This window comes from Nematostella vectensis, chromosome 2, assembly GCF_932526225.1.
Source record: "Nematostella vectensis chromosome 2, jaNemVect1.1, whole genome shotgun sequence".
Taxonomy (NCBI): domain Eukaryota; kingdom Metazoa; phylum Cnidaria; class Anthozoa; order Actiniaria; family Edwardsiidae; genus Nematostella; species Nematostella vectensis.
The window spans coordinates 15,557,484-15,575,472 of NC_064035.1; the positions used below are offsets into that span (position 1 = coordinate 15,557,484).

Genomic DNA, 17,989 nt, shown 5'->3' on the forward strand with positions numbered 1-17,989 from the left:
CCCCACATTAACCCCACACTTCCCCGGGACCATGGGGGTGGGGGTTTCAAATGACTAGTGCATAAAGTATAAAGAACGAGGTGAGCCTTTCTATATCATTTCTTATCCCACATATAAAAGGGGGATCCTACATCTACTAGAAAACAATTTAAAAGTGCATCATCATCATACTCATGCATCATTCCTACTATTTCTTTGGAATCAAGGGCGGGAATCGGTGCCAAAGTGAGGGGAAGGGGTGGATGTTAGGGAGGGATGGTGGTTTCGAACAACGGGCGAGATGGTACTTGGGTTTGATATATAGTATCAAAAAGATAGTATTAAAAAGAATACAGTCAGTAAAATGTATAATATCTTATCTTATCAATCAATCTATTTATATATAACACCTCCCCCACACACACACATTCTGTCCACTGATTTAAGACATTAGATAACGAGTACAATTATAGCATGTCATTGTGATGCCCCGTTCAATATGGCTACAAACAACCTCAGAGAGAACAAAACAACCTCAAAAGCCTCAGATTGATGCTTTTACCTTGTAAGCATTGGTGTATATGTCTATATAAATTTTTTCTTTTCATGTCCATTGTGTAACGAGTTATATATAGTCATAACACCAACGGTTTAAGAGATATGAAGCGGGCACTTCCCCGTGTCCCCCCCCCCCCCCCCCCCGCCTCACAGATGTGAGTAGGGTTTAACATGAGGGTCTTTCACAAACACATAAGAGCACTCTGACACTTTTGCAAGAGTTTAGTGTTTTGCATTTTACTTAATGAGGGCATAGCTAGTGATGGGCAAAATCACTTTTTGTTGAAGAATCCTTAAAATTTCCTTTTTTTTGCTAATTCTATACTCATTTGCATATAGCAAATGGGCATGTGCCAAGGTGATAATGGAGCTAAAAAACGTACACAACCCTGCAAGCAACCTATTTTTCACAAGCAATTTTATTTCAATCACAAGAATCCAAAGACAACAATTTTTGCTGGCCTGTCACAGTCCCTTACGTAATACCTCTGCTGGCAACACTTTTGCCCAGAAAGCAGCATAAAAAACAAGGCTATTTGGGGGTCCTGAGGTGATGGGGGCACAGCTTGAGGAGCTGGGAATGAGTAACAAAGTGTCTAATATAATGTCTGGTATTGCCCCCTCCCCCCTTAGCAAGGAAATATGTTCACCACAGGAAGCCGATGTAGCTGTTTTAATTCACCCTCATGTTTGTTTTTTTTAAGTTCAGAGATGCCTGCAGATGAGGCTACCTAACTTTCTCTATCACTATTTATGATTTTCTACTTCTTGTTAATTTAAAAGAAATGTAATTTGCTTATATTTGAGTACCAACTAAATCAGGAAAGCTAAGATGTTATATATAAACTATTCAAAATACAAAGAGGCTTGAGTGAAATATATACACTGGTACCAGGTCCCTATTTTCTTTTTTTTAATCCTAGTATGTAGTGGTACTTATTATTCTATCATTTAAGTGGACTTTCTACTTGAGTGGGATCAGGGGCTGATCCATATTTCTGCTGTACATGGTTTTAATGTTCTCAATTTGAGTACCAAGGCATTAAAATCCCTAAACCAATTGGTTTATAGCATTCAAAATTCCTGTTAAGTTATATAAATTAAAAACAATTAGAGAGAGGCAAACAATATCTAAGTTTTTTGTCACCAGGGAAACAAATAATACAGGAATCAATAAACACACAAAAAGTATGTACACAAATAGTGTGCTGTTGACAAAAACACTTTATTCATAACATACCTGTCAACCTCTGAAAATCTCAAGGCTTGAGAATTTTCTGGGGGGAAGGGTGGGGTTTATTCATTATTTTGAGGGGAGGGGTGGGTTTAACCTTGCAGTCGTTCGCCGTATAGAAAGCTCTTGCGAACAAATCCACTTAAAGATCTCACGAGGGTGTTAGATAAATTGCACTACGCAAGGGAATAGTTGTTTCAAATATTTTAATAGAAAATAGGCAAAATAACGATTTTCTATGGAATAATTTTTCGGAAGCGATAAAAATCGCTAAAAAGCGGGAGATTTGGTGCTCAACGTGGGAGATCGGGAGAAGGGGTCCAAAATCTTGAGACTCTTGCCTAATGCGGGAGAGTTGACAGGTATGTCATAATGTATTTATGTAAAATTGGCAACTTAACTTATCATTCTTGTCTTAGTGATGATGCATTCCCCAATAAACTTAAAGTAAGTGAGGTAAGTTACAAAATTAATTACTTTAACCTTTTATAAATTAAAGCTCGTTCACTCATTGTCGTTTGCAGTGTAATTTGCTCGACAAAGCTATCACAACATTTTGTTTCGTTAATGTACCCATGTTTGCTTACCTAATGGTTCTTGTCTCATTCGTACTCATTTCATTCATTTTGATCCATTTTGATTGTGTTCCTGGATCATTGTGATGGTGATGGCGACCGCATTCCTACTTTTGGAAAAAGACTGGTATTGAGATACTCAAAAAGAAAAAAAGTGAAACACAGGGATCCCATCCAGAAAACCCTAGGGACTAAAGAAAGATTTGAGCTTTCTTGATATTACGCCCAGAAAAGGGAAAACGGGGTTGTTTGAATTTCAACAACACTAACATAACGTGCGGTTTTACTACGCGCACAGGGAGTTCACCTCTAAGCTTTTGAATAAAGTTTGAATCTTCACTTCTGCGCTTTGTTGTTGATTTAGTGCGTATGGGGCACTTATCTCTTGTCTGCTTTTTTGAATCCCGGTGATTTTCGGCCCTTGGCGGGTACGGCAAAAACGCCATGGGTGGGGCTGAATTACATGCTCGAAGATCATGTGTACTTAACGAAGCGCCCGCAAAGTACGCTGGATCTTCGGGCATTGTTGAATGATGCTGTTTGAGGGTTTGAGGAACTGCGGGCGGCGGCAAGTATTTTGAACCCGATGACGGCACATTAGTTAGCATTATTAGGGGCGGCGGAGTGGTCCCATAAGTGGGGGGGGGGGGGGGGGGGTGCGAAAGTTGGGGGGAGGGGTGGGTAGTGGTTTCAAATGGAGGGGTGGTTGGTGGTTTCCAGGGGGAGGGATGGGTGGTGGTTTCAAATTCTTCTATACCGAAATACGTAATCTGACATGGCTGGAGGGGAGGGGGCTGGATCAGTATCTTCTCTATGTTCTTTTGTCTGTATATATATATATTTCCGAGAATTTGAATGACTTATAATTTTTAAGTTTATTGGATTCACACTAATATAAAAGTCTTTACAACGGTACCAATAAAGAAATCTGTCTGTCTGTCTACTACTGAACTCTAGCAAAATAAGTAAAGAAGAGCTAAAATTTGCAGGTAATTTGCACGACCGAACTTTACAACAAACTGTGGTTTACTTTTTTCGTCACTTTGTTTTGACTAGCACCCAGTTCGCGAGTATGAGATCGCATATATATGATAAGAAGCTGGTTCTTGATTAATATGAGGTTTTTGTTAGATATCTTTTGTCTTCGCTAAGATTTATATGCCATATTGTTTGACCATATATCCACCTTGATTAAAACTCTGCCTTTTTGAGTAGCCAAACATTGATTTACGGATAGTTTAAAGTTTTGACGAACTCACATACAAGTTTTGAAAGCTCAGTAGTCAAATGAAGATAGCGCGTTCTTTCTAATTAGAGTATGCATATGAAATCTCACAATAAGACATAACTGTTTTTGAAAGCATATTGTCTTGAAAAGCAAAGCTTTGGATAGGTAACTTCATTGCTTATTCACAATTTGACTTTAGTAAACAAAAGACACCGGCATTAGGAGTGTAGCGAAGTGGAACAGGGTGATTAAACAGAGTTTGAGTTATCAAAAATCAAGAAAACAACGTTATTGCACACAAGAGAAGTCACCGAAATACCCTGCGGGAACACGGAGAACCGCCCTTTCTTGGTACGCTTCTATCTTCAATCTGCACACAGAGAGAGAAGCAGGGACAACATTACACAAAGACTTTTGAATCCCTTATCCCTTTTTCGCAAGATGAACAACTTTCAAAACCTGACCGAATACGCCGAGAGAAATCTTACCAGCTCAGAAGTAACGCAACTCGTCATAATATGCGCCTCTTTTGTGAGTGGTTTGATTTGTAATGGCTTCATTATCGCAGTGATTTCACTCAATCGCGAAATGAGAACCAGAACCAACCTGTTTTTTATTAATTTCTCTGTCGTGCAGATTGGAAGCTTGGGGTTTTGTGCTTCCCTCATGGTTGCAGCTATTATAGAGAAGCAGAAATTGCATACGTTTTGCGAAAGTAGCGGTGTCATGATGCAGATTTTCCGCACAGAGGGGTTGTATACGCTATTTGCACTGGCAATACACAAGTATTTTTCAGTTGTTATGCCGTTGAAAAGAGTCATCACGCATTGGCGGGGATTGGTGATTTTGTGCTTGACCTGGACCGCAGCAATTCTCTGTAACATCGGTCCCGTTCTAGGTTGGAACATAATGGAATCGGTGCCTGCTAGTTTCGTATGTCACGCCCAACACCCTACTACAATACTTCAGGTAACCCAAATAGGGTTCGTCTTGTGTTTTACTTATCTGTGTCCAGTTATTGTAATGTCAATGCTCTACCCGTTGATGTTCGTTTACCTGAGAAGATATTCGCTGCTGATGAAAGACACTGGGTTCATTGGCAACAATGGAGTCCGGGCTCAAAAGCACAACCTCGTTACCCTTGTTATAGCATCAATTTCATTTATTTTAGCCTGGATACCAATGTTTTTCTATGATACTCTATCACTGGAATTCAAAAAAATAAAAGATTATTCCAAGCTTCTAAGCGCAGCTTATGTTTGCGGGTTTTCCTATTCGGCTTTGCATCCAGTCATACTAATATCAAGAAATCCACGGTTTAGGCGAGCGATACAAGAGATTTTGAAGTGCAAGTATAGGACAAATAATGCTTTTACCGACTTGAAATCATCCAATGCAAGTACTATTGCATTGAGGACTTCAAATGACTACTTTGAGGAGAGAAGATGCTCTGTTTGGTACATGCTGACACAGAGTAATCTATTAAGTCTGGAACATGAACCACCACAGCGCAGACTAAAGTTACGTTGGATAGAGACTAATCTCTGAGCTCTACACTACTGAACGGAAAACTGACAATGATAACATTGGTTATTGTCATAGAAGAAATATAAGCAAGCTTACTCTGAAAACACAATTATAATGGAACCTTAGTGACTAGCTTCTCTGATGTAAGTAAGTAAACCTTTCTTTTAATATTAGTAGTAATGTAGAGTATATGGGAGGCAAAAGTGTGGCGGTTGGGGTTTATAGGAGCAAATAGGAATGTAGGTTTGAATGGGCCAATGGGAGCCACGGATAGGCCATCAGTGACGTCACATGCATAATATAATAGATATTAAAAAAGAAATAGGTGGAGGCATGCAGCTGTCTTCACCTTGTAGAAACAGCACTTTTCAGAGCTGTAGCAGGCAACATAGGATTGGGGGAGCACAATACAGAAACATTAAGAAAATATTGGGGGGGGGCACAACCACACCTCTACTGGTCATTTCCTTATAATTTTTGAATTTTTTTTTACCCCAACCCCTGTTACGGCCTGCTATTTGTAATAGATTCTTGGTGCTGTGAGCCCATCGAACAAAAGACCATCATGGTGTTACTCACCAAGTGCCAATTCAGCGTCCAATGAAAAGTTACCTTGGACTATGTCTATTGGGTAGACGTGTGTTGTAATGTTTGGGATTCCTGTTTGTATGACCGCAAGGTTTTCTGGGTAACAGCAATAAACAACGAGAGTCCGCCATTACTGTTTATTCGTTTTGATCCTAAGGTTTTTCTCAAATACATTACATTTTTTGGCGACGAGGATTTCGGAAATGGCAACCTACGGCAAAATAGACGAATTCGACAGAGATTCTGATTCATGGGAACAGTATATCGAGCGTCTAAACTTCTATTTTGAAGCAAATGGAGTAACTACGTCTGACGATGACTTGAAAATACGCCGTGCAATTCTCCTCAGTTCGGTAGGGAAAAAAACCTACAAATTAATGTCTGATCTGCTGGCCCCAGCGAAACCTGGAGAGAAATCTTATGCTGACTTGTGCACCTTGGTAAAGAGCCATTTCAACCCAAAACCGAGTGAAAGCGTGCAACGGCACAAGTTCAATAACCGTTTCAGATTGAGCGGGGAGAACGTGTCTGACTTTGTAGCGGCTCTACGAAACATGGCAGAATACTGCAATTTTGGTGGCAGTCTGGAAATTATGCTGCGTGATCGTCTGGTGTCTGGAATTAACAATGAAAGAATCCAAAGGCGTTTGCTATCAGAAGAGAACTTAACTTTCAAAAAAGCTTACGACATTGCTTCGTCTATGGAAACGACCGCACAGCACATGGCCGATCTTCAATCTGCTCCTTCTACGTTAAGTTCAACGTCTGCATCTGTAAAAAAGATCAGTTCTTCGCCCTTACCGCGTTCTAAAAGCGAAAATAAAGAGTGTTATCGTTGTGGAAAAAATCACCACCCGTCAAAATGTCGTTTCAAGGAGGCCACGTGCCATTATTGTAAAAAGAAAGGACATATTGTTGCCAAATGTCTCAAAAAAGCAAAAAAGTCGTCCGAGACAACCAAGCCAAATTCAAACCACCATCCAAAACAAGGGAAACCAGCAATTCATGTCCTGGATACTGATAAAGAAATAGAAGATGAAGATATATTTCCATTGTTTGCTGTCAGTCAAGGCAACCGCCAAAATCCGTATTTAGTAGATGTTGAATTAAATGGTCTTAAAGTTCAAATGGAACTGGACACTGGTGCATCACTTTCAGTAATCGGAGAGGACATTTTTGATCAATTGAAGAACATTGAGGGTTCATCTCTCAATCTGCAAGATACCAAGCTAACCTTGAAAACATACACCGGGGAGACAATTCCAGTTTTAGGAAAGCTTGTAGTGGAAGTCAAGTACAAGGACTTCTTTGAACACTTGCCAGTTATAGTTGTACAAGGCAAGGTGCCCAGTCTCTTTGGACGAGATTGGTTACAACATGTTAAGTTGTCATGGCCAGAGATTTTCCTAGTTCAAGTTGTATCCCCTGATGTGTCTGACCTGCTAAAGAAACATGAAAATTTATTCAAGGAAGGACTAGGGACAATTCAAGGAGTGAAAGCAAAGATATACGTTGATCCTCAAGCCAAACCCAAGTACTTCAAACCTCGCACGTTAGAATATGCACGACGTCAGAAGGTAGAGAGAGAATTGGACCGTTTGTTAGAAGAAGGAACAATTCGTCCAGTTCAATTTTCGGAATGGGCAACACCCATTGTGCCCATTGTCAAATCTGATGAGTCTATACGCATTTGTGGAGACTTCAAAGTTACTTTGAACCAAGTTAGCAAACTTGACAATTACCCAATTCCTAAAACAGAGGATCTGCTAGCTCAACTTGGAGGTGGAGTGCAGTTTACAAAACTAGATCTGAGTCAAGCTTATCAACAACTTGAGTTAGATGAAGAATCAAAGAAGTACACCACTATCACCACTCATAAAGGCCTATTTGAGTACAATAGACTGTGCTACGGCATTGCCTCAGCCCCTGGGATTTTCCAACGCACAATGGAAAATTTACTGCAGGGTATTCCGAATGTTGTAGTACGAATAGATGATATTCTCATTGCCGGGAAGACATCAGCAGATCATCTCAAAAGTCTAACAGAAGTCCTGTCACGTCTGGACAAAGCTGGCGTCCGTCTTAAACGTTCGAAGTGCATTTTTCAAGCACCTGAAGTCACTTACCTGGGACACCGCATAGACAAAGATGGTATCCACCCCCTTGATGAGAAAATCAAAGCAATTCAAGAGTCACCGAGACCTTCTAATCTGAAAGAACTGCAAGCCTTTTTAGGCATGCTTAACTATTACGCTTGTTACATACCTAACATCACTACAATACTATCTCCTTTACATCAGCTGTTAGTCAAAGACACACCTTGGAACTGGAGTGAAGCACATGAAAAATCTTGGAACCAAGCCAAGTCCACACTTCACTCTTCACAACTTCTAGTGCATTACAGCTTGGAAAGAGAGTTAACCCTTGCTTGTGACGCATCACCATATGGTCTTGGTTGTGTTATTTCACATGTGATGGATGATGGGACTGAACGTCCTATTTCATATGCCTCACGTACTCTGTCCCCAGCCGAAAAGAACTATTCACAGCTCGACAAAGAGGCAGCAGCCATCATGTTCGGGGTGAGGAATTTCCACTCATACTTATATGGACGGAGTTTTACCATCTACACTGATCACAAACCCCTGCTGGGTCTGCTACAGTCAACTAAACAAATACCGACCTCAGCCTCACCACGCATATTGAGGTGGGCGGTATTCCTGTCAGGCTACTCATACACTTTAGTATATCGAGAAGGCCAGAAAAATGGTAATGCCGATGGCCTGAGCCGGCTGCCATTGCCAAATGAAACTAGAAATGTTCCAGTGCCTGGCGACATTATGTTTGTAATGAATCATCTTGAAGTCAACACACCCGTTAAAGTCAAGGACATTGAGCGTTGGACCTCAAAAGATCCTATTCTTAGTGCAGTACGACACCAAGTAATGTCCGGTTGGCCCAATTCAAATGATCGCATTGAGTTCAAGCCCTACTCTTATAGAAAGCACCAACTTAGCTGTCAGGATGGCTGTCTACTCTGGGGCTCTCGCGTAGTCATTCCTCCTCAAGGAAGAGTCAAGCTTCTCCAGGAACTACATGATGGACATCCTGGAATGGTTCGCATGAAAATGTTAGCCCGAAGCTATTTCTGGTGGCCTGGCCTGGACGCGGATATTGAGCAAAAGGTGAAAGATTGCACAAGCTGCCAAAGTAATGCTAAGGCACCTTCTACTGCACCCCTACATCCGTGGGAGTGGCCGTCTAGACCTTGGTCTCGCATACATATTGACTATGCAGGACCTTTCGAAGGACACATGTTCCTGGTGATCGGTGATGCCTATAGTAAGTGGATCGAGGTATTCAAGACAAACTCCAGTACTGCTGCAGTAACCATCCAGAAGTTAAGAGAATGCTTCTCAGTACATGGACTGCCTGATATCATTGTATCTGATAATGCAACTGCCTTCATAGGTGAAGAATTTGCCCTTTTTATGTCTGAGAATGGCATAAAACACATCACTTCAGCACCTAAACACCCAGCATCCAATGGATTTGCTGAAAGATATGTTCGCACTTTCAAGGAAACAATGAAGAAGATGGGAGGGGAAAAGGAAAACTTAGACACGAAGTTAAGCAGATTTCTACTAAGCTATCGTACCACACCTCATGCAACCACTGGTAAAACACCTGGTGAGCTATTAATGAACCGGAAGCTGAAGACGCGCTTGGACCTGGTAAACCCCCTTAGTCAGGACACAATTCGCACTCGTGTAGAAGATAAACAGCTCGCACAGAAGAAACAACACGACAATCTAGTGCCACTCAGAGAATTTCAAGTGAATGACCCAGTATTTGTCAAGAATTTTTCATATGGTCCAAAGTGGTTATGTGGAACAATTATTCAACAGTCAGGACCGCTTTCGTATGTCGTTCAACTCAGTTCAGGTGGAGTGTTTCGACGACATGTTGACCATCTTCGCCTGAGGACAAGCACACCCACAGTCGCCAATGATCTTCAGAGTTCAACAGAATTGGCCCAAGTTCCAATGCAAACAACTGTACCCAAGCAGATTCCAGAGGAATTTAAGGAACCTGAGATCACAGTTCCAGAACCTTCATTGGAACCGAAGAAGACAGAGCTTCCAGCTTCTGAACCTGCAAGTACTCTGCGAAGAAGTACTCGACTCAAAACCACACCTACTCACCTCAAAGACTATGTATGTTAATTTTAAGCAGCATATCACACACTGTGTACATTTTTCCGGATCTGATGGATTGACAACTTGTCAAGAACTTGTCATGGACATTGTTGTTGTTTTTTACTTATAGACATGTTGTGTGTATAAAATTGATAGTTTTACTGGCCTCAGCAAGCAAGTATCTTTTAGTTGTAAACTTGGGTGGGGCAGTATGTAATGTTTGGGATTCCTGTTTGTATGACCGCAAGGTTTTCTGGGTAACAGCAATAAACAACGAGAGTCCGCCATTACTGTTTATTCGTTTTGATCCTAAGGTTTTTCTCAAATACATTACATGTGTTAAATGCATGGCTAAACTTTCAAACAACATCAAACATTGCAATAGATGCAAATATTAATCGTTTAGCCAACCATAAAACATGGCACTCAATTGGCTTCCACAAAACGTCCAGATGTTTGTATAAATTCAAAATGGCACTCCTTTGATCACTTTTTCATAAAAAATGTTCATCTTCATAAATTAGTTCTTAAACAAGATGTTCTTGCGTTTAGCCACCTCGTCAAACATGCTCAGTTTGATTTAAATGTCTGACAATCTTGTCTGAATGTGTAGTCAGGCATCTAGCCTTGTTATTACATATGTAATAACAAGGCTACACATGACCAATAGAGAAGAAACAATTGTGTCTTTTGTCTATCAATAGTCTACAGACGGCCATGAACTAAGACATTCGCTAAGACCTTCTTTTGATTCTCTTGTTTCGCCTCCCTTTAATGACTCTTCACTAAAAATGTGAAGGCGACTTACAGCAAGTCTGGCAGTTTTAAAATAACCCAGCTGCATTTAGTCGAAAATCACATTCGTTGTATAAAATCCATTAGTAATGACAAAACTGATTCCCAACTTCTCTTGAATTCAAACCAACGTGTAATATACAACCCATTCAACGAATAATGCAATGATAGCAAGTGATATCAGAAATCCATTTGATTGCCTCCGTCGTCTTCCAACGCCGAGTAATCCCCAAGGAATGATATCGTTTATAACAAGAAGGCCAACGATGATTATTGTAGAGATCACCAAAACTCGGAGCGTTGGATGATTTTCGTCTTCAAATATCTTGAATATACTCATCGTTAGACTTTGTATCATAACAAAGAAACGTAAACTATAGTTTTCTTATCGGAATCAGGGATAATCGTTCAGATTTGTCGCCGATTCCAGGCGTTTTCAGTTCGCCCGCTATTGTTGTGGTAATCTGCCAGGCGAAATAATATGACACAGGCTACCCAGAAAACACAGGCTGCCCACAACATCTCGCTGTTTCATGTTATCACATTTTTCTCGCGCATTCACCATTTATCAAAGCGCCAGCTTTATTTCTATTAGAAGACGCACTTAGCCAATCTATTACAATAGATTTATTGGGTAGAACAAAGTTAACGGTACCGTAGACCCAAATGGCTTCATTTCGGGTGATTTTCTTTATTATGCCATTCGATGACAATAGGCACACTCTAAATGTTAGCGAAAAAAAAAACCAAAATCTTAAATACTCCGCCAGATATTCAAGAAAAACCGAATTCAAACGAGTTTTGCGTTGTTCTCGAAGGCGTCAATAATCCCATAATCATAAATTTCACCCCAACTTACTCTAAACACGTGAATTAAAGGTACACTTCCTGCGCAACTTGGCAAGCGTCTAGTATAGATATTGTTCTGTCACACCGTGCCGCGGATAATCAATAGCTTTTTTCGCTACGGATTTAATTAGCGAGTTGTAGCCAAAGAAGCAAAATTATTCCACGCCTAACTTTTGATTATTATTATCAACGAGGCTGTGTGACGTCAAATGTAGTTATAGTCCAGCAGGGGCTCATAAGTAGGGGCAATCAACTTCCCCACATTCTGGTACTATATAGGTGTCACCGCGTTTCCTAGGATCAGGCTATTTTTAGACGCGCGGATAAGCCAATCAGATGACAGGGCGGAAAAATTGACTCTGTCTCAAGGAATCCAAAATGGCGGCCGAGAAGGGGGAAAACGACGCTTGCTTTTTAAAGTCTATAGTTTATAAGGTTTTTGATACTGCTAGTTAACTAACAATAGTGTAAGAAGTAACATACAAAAGTTTATGTCTTGTTTTTGTTAAATATTTTTATTAAACGAGCTCTTTAAAGCTGGAACAGTGTTTGTACCAACACCCATGACCTGTCCTGGATGTACTGTACTGATCTGGTAAGAAATTGTAAGAAATATCCATGTAAAAGTATACTAACATAAAAGACAACCTCAATATGGATGTTTGTGTCTTTTTGTGAATTCTATTTCCATTTAATTCGAAAATTTATACTTGTTATTTATGATCTGTTATGAATACTTTGTTCAAATTTGACTTTCCAAAAAAAAAGAGGATAGAGAGAATGTGTATTATAGTGACTATCCACTGAAATGGTGGTTTCTCGTGTGAACTCTTGGCTGACCAGAAACTATAATACGTTTTATAATCATTACAAAAAAGGCAAGGAAGGTATAAAAGGGGGGGACTGGGTGGTTTGAGTGAAACCCCCCTGGGGGCCGCGGCGGGCCCCTCCGACCCCCCCCCCCCCCCCCCCCCAACCCCATCTTAGGCTTGGGAGGCGCGGCGCGCCCCTCCGAGCCCCCCAGCCCCGTCTCATGCAGATGAGGCCCCGCGTAGATTGCTAATTATCCATCTACGCAGCGCGGAATAACCGTTTTTCAGCCGTTATAATAGCGCATTTTTGGTCAGGGCTACCTCTGTTTCGCCTACCTTTTTGGAGTTGCCCAAAACTTCAAATTAGAGGATTGGTAGCCCAAGGTATACAGAACAACCGAATAATTGCCCTAGAAAGTAGAGCTACCACAATGGCAGTACAAGCAACGTTCCAGACCATGGGCCTGTGGACCGAAAAGGCCGTGGCAGCCCACCTTCTCCTGGAAAACACGCACGAGAGCAATCTTGTGCCCGACATCGCCCGGGTCGACTACCTAGCCGGCAACCTAGGCGCACACACCTGCGCCCCCTAGAGGGACTTCCGACGTTCGTCGGCGACGTATATGTCTTTGGCTACCTGCGCCGCGAAGACTGCGTAGTCCACGGCGGACGCCTCTCTTGCACGACCGGAGAGGGCGGTGCCGCGAAAAACACAGTCCACCGGATCTCGACCGCTGTATACGAGAGTCTGGGAAAGGCCCCCGACGGCACCGCTTGAGGCCACATACAAACGAGCATCATCCACACGATTGCGGTCCGAGAAAGGACAGAGGGGAGTGCAATCCGGGAGACCATCGCCCGGATCGAATTCGACATCGACAAGAAGGCCCTGGCGAAGTGGTAAGAGCTATACCCAGGAACCGAACCGGCTGGCCTCTTCGTGGCGAAGGTAGATGTGTCCGAGATCCCCATGGACGAGCTACAGGCCTCCTTGCCGGCGTTCGAACGCCAGCTGTTGCGCGACGGCTACGGCCTGTACTCCATCGACTACACGAGAGACTTCTCGGGGGTCCTCGACCGGGAGACGCTCGTAGAGCACCTCTGCGCATTCGAAGGGTTCCGCGAGCAAGGGGACCTCGCTGCCGCCATGCGCGCAGACACTTCCACGATACTGGCGAACACCGATAGCGTGGGGAAGCACGTCTGCACCTGGATCCGCACAAGCGATGCCGGCCACACGGTGCGCACGAAGCTCTACAACAAGGTCGTATCGAATTTCGAAGCGGGCGAGGTCCGAGAGCCAATCGGCGGCCATCTGGCCGACTATGTCGACTGCCCGAACAAGCACCTACGGCAGACCTTCCTGCACCCAGAAGTGCAGGCCAGAGGATGCACCCGGATCGAAGTCTCTCTCTACGCCTGCAGCGGGCGGGACCTCTCGGCCGACATTGCTACCAAGGTGGGGGAAGAGGCCTTGGCCCTGGTATCCCCCAAAGATCTGCCGGAAGAAGAAGGCCTCTTCGTGGTCCAGCCACCGGCCAAGCAGTAGGAGAACCTGGCCGCATGCCTCGACCGGTGCCTTGTGCTGGCCGACCGACCACAGGGCTCGATCTTTGTGGCCTGGTATGCGCACACCACAACGGGTAGGGTCTCGGGCGTCCGGGTCCGCCCCACCAAGGCAAACGCAGATGCAGACGCGACCTGGGAACGGGCAGTAGAGTGGGCCGCAGCCGATTTCGGATTTCGGGCGTGTCCAATCTTCCGGGTCGACATCCTTGCGGCAGACAAGGAAGGTGTGGAGCTGGCCCCGCTTCGATGCTACACCAAGGACGCCGACGCGAGCACGATCTTGGCCGCCAGCAAGCGACCCACCCAGCTGCATCCGGATGGCAACGACCCGGAGACTCTCTTGCCACCTTCGGCCACGGTCTCGTGGGTATGGAGAACGACCAAGTGCCACGCAGTGGGCAAGGATGTCTCCGCCTTCTACCTGCACGAGGTGCCCAAAATCGCAGAGGGACGCGCCATATCCACGCTTTCGACCAGGAACCGCGAAAATCGTCTCTTGGAGATCCGGGACGCGGCAAACGCCGAGGCGTGGAAGCGCCGCGCTTGGGCGAGACTCGAAGCAGAGCAGCGACACCACGAAGAGCAACAGCGACGCCGTGCCGAAGAGCTGTCAAAATTGGCCGAACTGGCAGGCGAACACAAGCGATACGCGGAGAGGTCGCAGGAGACAGCTATAGACGTCGAAGAAGCTCTAGGCGCAGGCGGGACAGAAAAGGTTGCAGATGTGGCGGGGCGGAGATGGACTGCCCTGGGTTTCCGCCGGATGGGGGCCGCGCCAGGGCAATACAACAAACACCCGCGCGTTGTGTTGCAAGCAGCACCTGTGCCGCAGGAGGCCGGGGGCCTCGAGACCGACGCGGACACAAGGGTTGTATGGGCGACCCATACAAAATACAAATACAAGAGAACGACATACTGGCTTCCCCACATCGGCGCTGGCAGGCTCGCGGGGCTGGAGATCGAGATAGAACCGACTAGAGTATTCCGGTCGAGGGACGGTCGCCAGATCTCTTGGAATCCGATCCGGGTTGTTGCCACTCCAGATCCCCGGCGCCTGGCCACCCTGCAGGTCTTGGCAGCAAAAGCGCAGGAACATCAGGCCACAGAGGCTGCGCACCAAGAAACCGAGCAACGCGCCACACTTCTGGAAGCCCCCGCCCCGAAGCCCAAGGACACAACGAAGGCGATCGACCTGGCGCCCAGCGAATACATCTGCGGGGATACGCCTCGACGACCTTCCGCAGCGCGCCCCGCACCCTCCTCTTTCTCGTTCCTGCACGAGAGAATGGAGAGCCCACGACCGACGTGGAAACGCCGACATACGGACACTTCCTCGAAAGAGAGGTGGAGGCGCTGGGCGGAATCGAGGCGTTGCGAAAGGCGCATGCCCCCCTGCTCTGCAACCTGGGCGCGGAGCGGACGACGCCGCAAAACCATGTGTGCTGTCGACTCGGCAAAATACCTTGGGGTCACCCTAACATCAGACTTTAGGTGGATAATCATATAAACAACATCTGCAACAAAGCAAGCAGCACTCTCTGTTTCCTTCGGCGTAACCTGAGAATAGGCTCCTCCAAGCTAAAGACGTCTGCTTACTTCGCTGTAGTGCATCCATACCTTGAGTATGTGTGTACTGTATTCACATTCACAAAGACAAACATCATCAGAATAGAGATGGTACAACGTCGCGCGGCAAAGTTTGCGCTTCATCGCTACGACAGAACAGCAAGTGTAAGTGAGCTGCTCAATTATCTGGGTTGGTCCTCACTAGAAATTCGAAGAAAGAGAGCAAGGCTCCTGATGTTCTACAATATACACCATGGCCTTGTTGTCACTGATGGCCTGCAAAAAAGTCCCGCGGATGTATAGAATAAGCAGGCATATGAATAGCCAAAGCTACAAAGTGCCACCTTCAAGAACCAACTATCACAAAAAAATCGTTCTTACCGCGGACCATCAGGGATTGGAACTGTCTACCGGAACTAACTGCAACGCTTTTGAGAAAGCAAGCGAACAATTATTGCGTGGAACTTTACTTATTATATTTTTGTTATTTTATCGTTTTTGTTGAAATTATGATACCTCATAAGAATCTTCGCATAGAAGGAGATAGAGTTATATGGAAGAAGAAGTACGCACCAAGCCTGTCTAGCTTGTGGCGAATGGTCAAACCGAGAAATAGTTGCGAGAGGACAAGAAGGCCGTTTTTGAAAATCAGAGAAAACGAGATCTTGCTTTTCTTAAGTACCAGAACGAGAAGTCGAATCTCTAAAATTCGAGAAATCGAGATGCCTTAAAGTTTGGAGAGAAAATCAATATATCCAAGGAACCACCTCTCTTGTAGTTAAAATCCAAGAAGATCGTCTTCTGGGCTTGCTCAGCTTTCTCCACAAATTCTGTGTACAGGAGCACCAGGGGATCACAATCTTCTATCTTCACATGCTTGTAGCCCTTCATCGTCATCAGCAAGAGCTAGAACATGGCGAAGCACACTTTCTTTCACTGTATGATCTGCGTATGATCTATGCTGATCCTGTTTCTGGGCATGGATTTTACATACTTAATCTTGTACATAATTATACAAAGAAACTGCTCGCAAACCATATATTTGCCTACAATTTGCTATTAATCTTCACTCCAATAAGATTTACTTTTGTTTCTTAAATCAAATATTTTTCAAGGACTTTCAAGGACTGATAATAAGAATTCAAGCACTTTCCAGACCTTGAATTTCAAATTTTAAAATTCAAGCACTTTCAAGGTTTTCAAGGACTTGTACGAACCCTGGGGTTCTTTGCTTATGAGCTAATATTCTATACTATTCATTTGTGTTGTCTACCCCTTTTCTAATGTATCATTTGGTGTGTAGACAAGAAAAAAAACACCTAAAAGAAAATTAAGTGGCATCCTATGACAGGGCGTAGCCAGGATTAGCTGAGGAAGAGGAGTTGGGGGTGGCATATATGTTGATGTTATGAAAAAAGGGCTAAAAATCTTGGGAAATATTTTGAAAGAATATTTTGAAAGAATGCTTTTTGGTAGCCAAGAAGGGTGTATGCACCCCTGTGTTTACCACCTGTATGGCTTGAAAAGTAAAATCAATAATTACTAGCTTTTGATTGGAATACAAAATCAATGCGGTAAAAGAACTAAGCTTTTTTTCAAGGATGTTCTAGAAAACATGAATCATGCAATATGCATCAAACACACTTTGAACTAAGAACTTGCAACAAAAAAGCTTCCTTAAAATAATTAGCAAAATTTGTTGCCCACATGAACAGCAAGTGAATGCACTGCATCTTGAGGACTAGTCGTCAATCGAAGCCACTTCTTCAATTTCCATACAGTCGCCAAAACTTCTTGTGACCGTCGCCCAGCAGGCAAGGTCACCCCAGGTGGTGTACTGTATCTTGGGGAACAAGGGGAATGTGTGGCTCCTGATCCCCTCCCAAGTGTCGGTTCGCCCATATATTATGTTTTCTTTTGTGAAATTTATACCCATTGGTGAGCAGTTTTCCCACTCTCGTTAACACATAATCAAAACATCCTATCTCAAAGATCCCAGGGACCTTCGAAAAGCTGAAATCTTCAGGCTAGAAAATAATAAACATAGGCTGAGCAAATAATCCAGTCTAAACCCAGTAAAAAAAACTAAAAACAAGAGGAGGAGAACGAATGATAGCAAGAGTAACATTCCTACCAAGGAATAAAGGCAGAGCAATTCACCATTGGTAGTCTTTCATTTTTTTTTATATCATCTCTCAATCGTTTCATTGCTTTGTTCAGGGCAGAAACAGAGGAGACATAATTTACAAAGGCTCACCAATTTATTGTCTTTTATCTGATTCACAAGACACGAGAAGACCGGATGAAGAAAGAATTGTTATCATTATAACTTAATTAATTATTTAAATTTTTCTTTTATAATTATTGATAAGAGAATTGATTTTTAAAAAAATTAGAGCTCGACAAATATAAGCATTGTACAAATAAGATACTCTTCTAAGGCCAATATACAGGCTTGGCATCTTCAAGTGCGATGTCACAAGTGTAATTGAGTTCACTGTTATACAGGT

The 17,989-nt window shown here is 43.5% G+C and overlaps 2 protein-coding genes and 1 long non-coding RNA gene across 3 annotated transcripts; 2 read left to right on the top strand and 1 right to left on the bottom strand.

The window, feature by feature from the left end:
* Nucleotides 1–1,453: 1,453 nt before the first annotated feature.
* On the bottom strand, nucleotides 1,454–2,968 carry LOC116604535. Its single transcript, XR_004291100.2, has 2 exons — nucleotides 2,359–2,968; nucleotides 1,454–1,620 (listed from the first exon to the last, which is right to left on the bottom strand). It is a non-coding gene; the product is annotated as an uncharacterized LOC116604535 (long non-coding RNA).
* A 694-nt stretch (nucleotides 2,969–3,662) lies between these two features.
* Nucleotides 3,663–5,397, top strand: LOC116604536 (adenosine receptor A1-like). Its single transcript, XM_048724264.1, has 2 exons — nucleotides 3,663–4,105; nucleotides 4,211–5,397. Exons 1-2 carry the CDS (start codon nucleotides 4,016–4,018, stop codon nucleotides 5,120–5,122), a joined length of 1,002 nt encoding a protein of 333 aa, XP_048580221.1. The 5' UTR covers nucleotides 3,663–4,015; the 3' UTR covers nucleotides 5,123–5,397.
* Nucleotides 5,398–5,544: 147 nt separating this feature from the next.
* LOC125561078 (uncharacterized protein K02A2.6-like) lies at nucleotides 5,545–10,175 on the top strand. Its single transcript, XM_048724263.1, has one exon. It carries the CDS (start codon nucleotides 5,893–5,895, stop codon nucleotides 9,913–9,915), a length of 4,023 nt encoding a protein of 1,340 aa, XP_048580220.1. The 5' UTR covers nucleotides 5,545–5,892; the 3' UTR covers nucleotides 9,916–10,175.
* The last annotated feature ends 7,814 nt before the right edge of the window (nucleotides 10,176–17,989 follow it).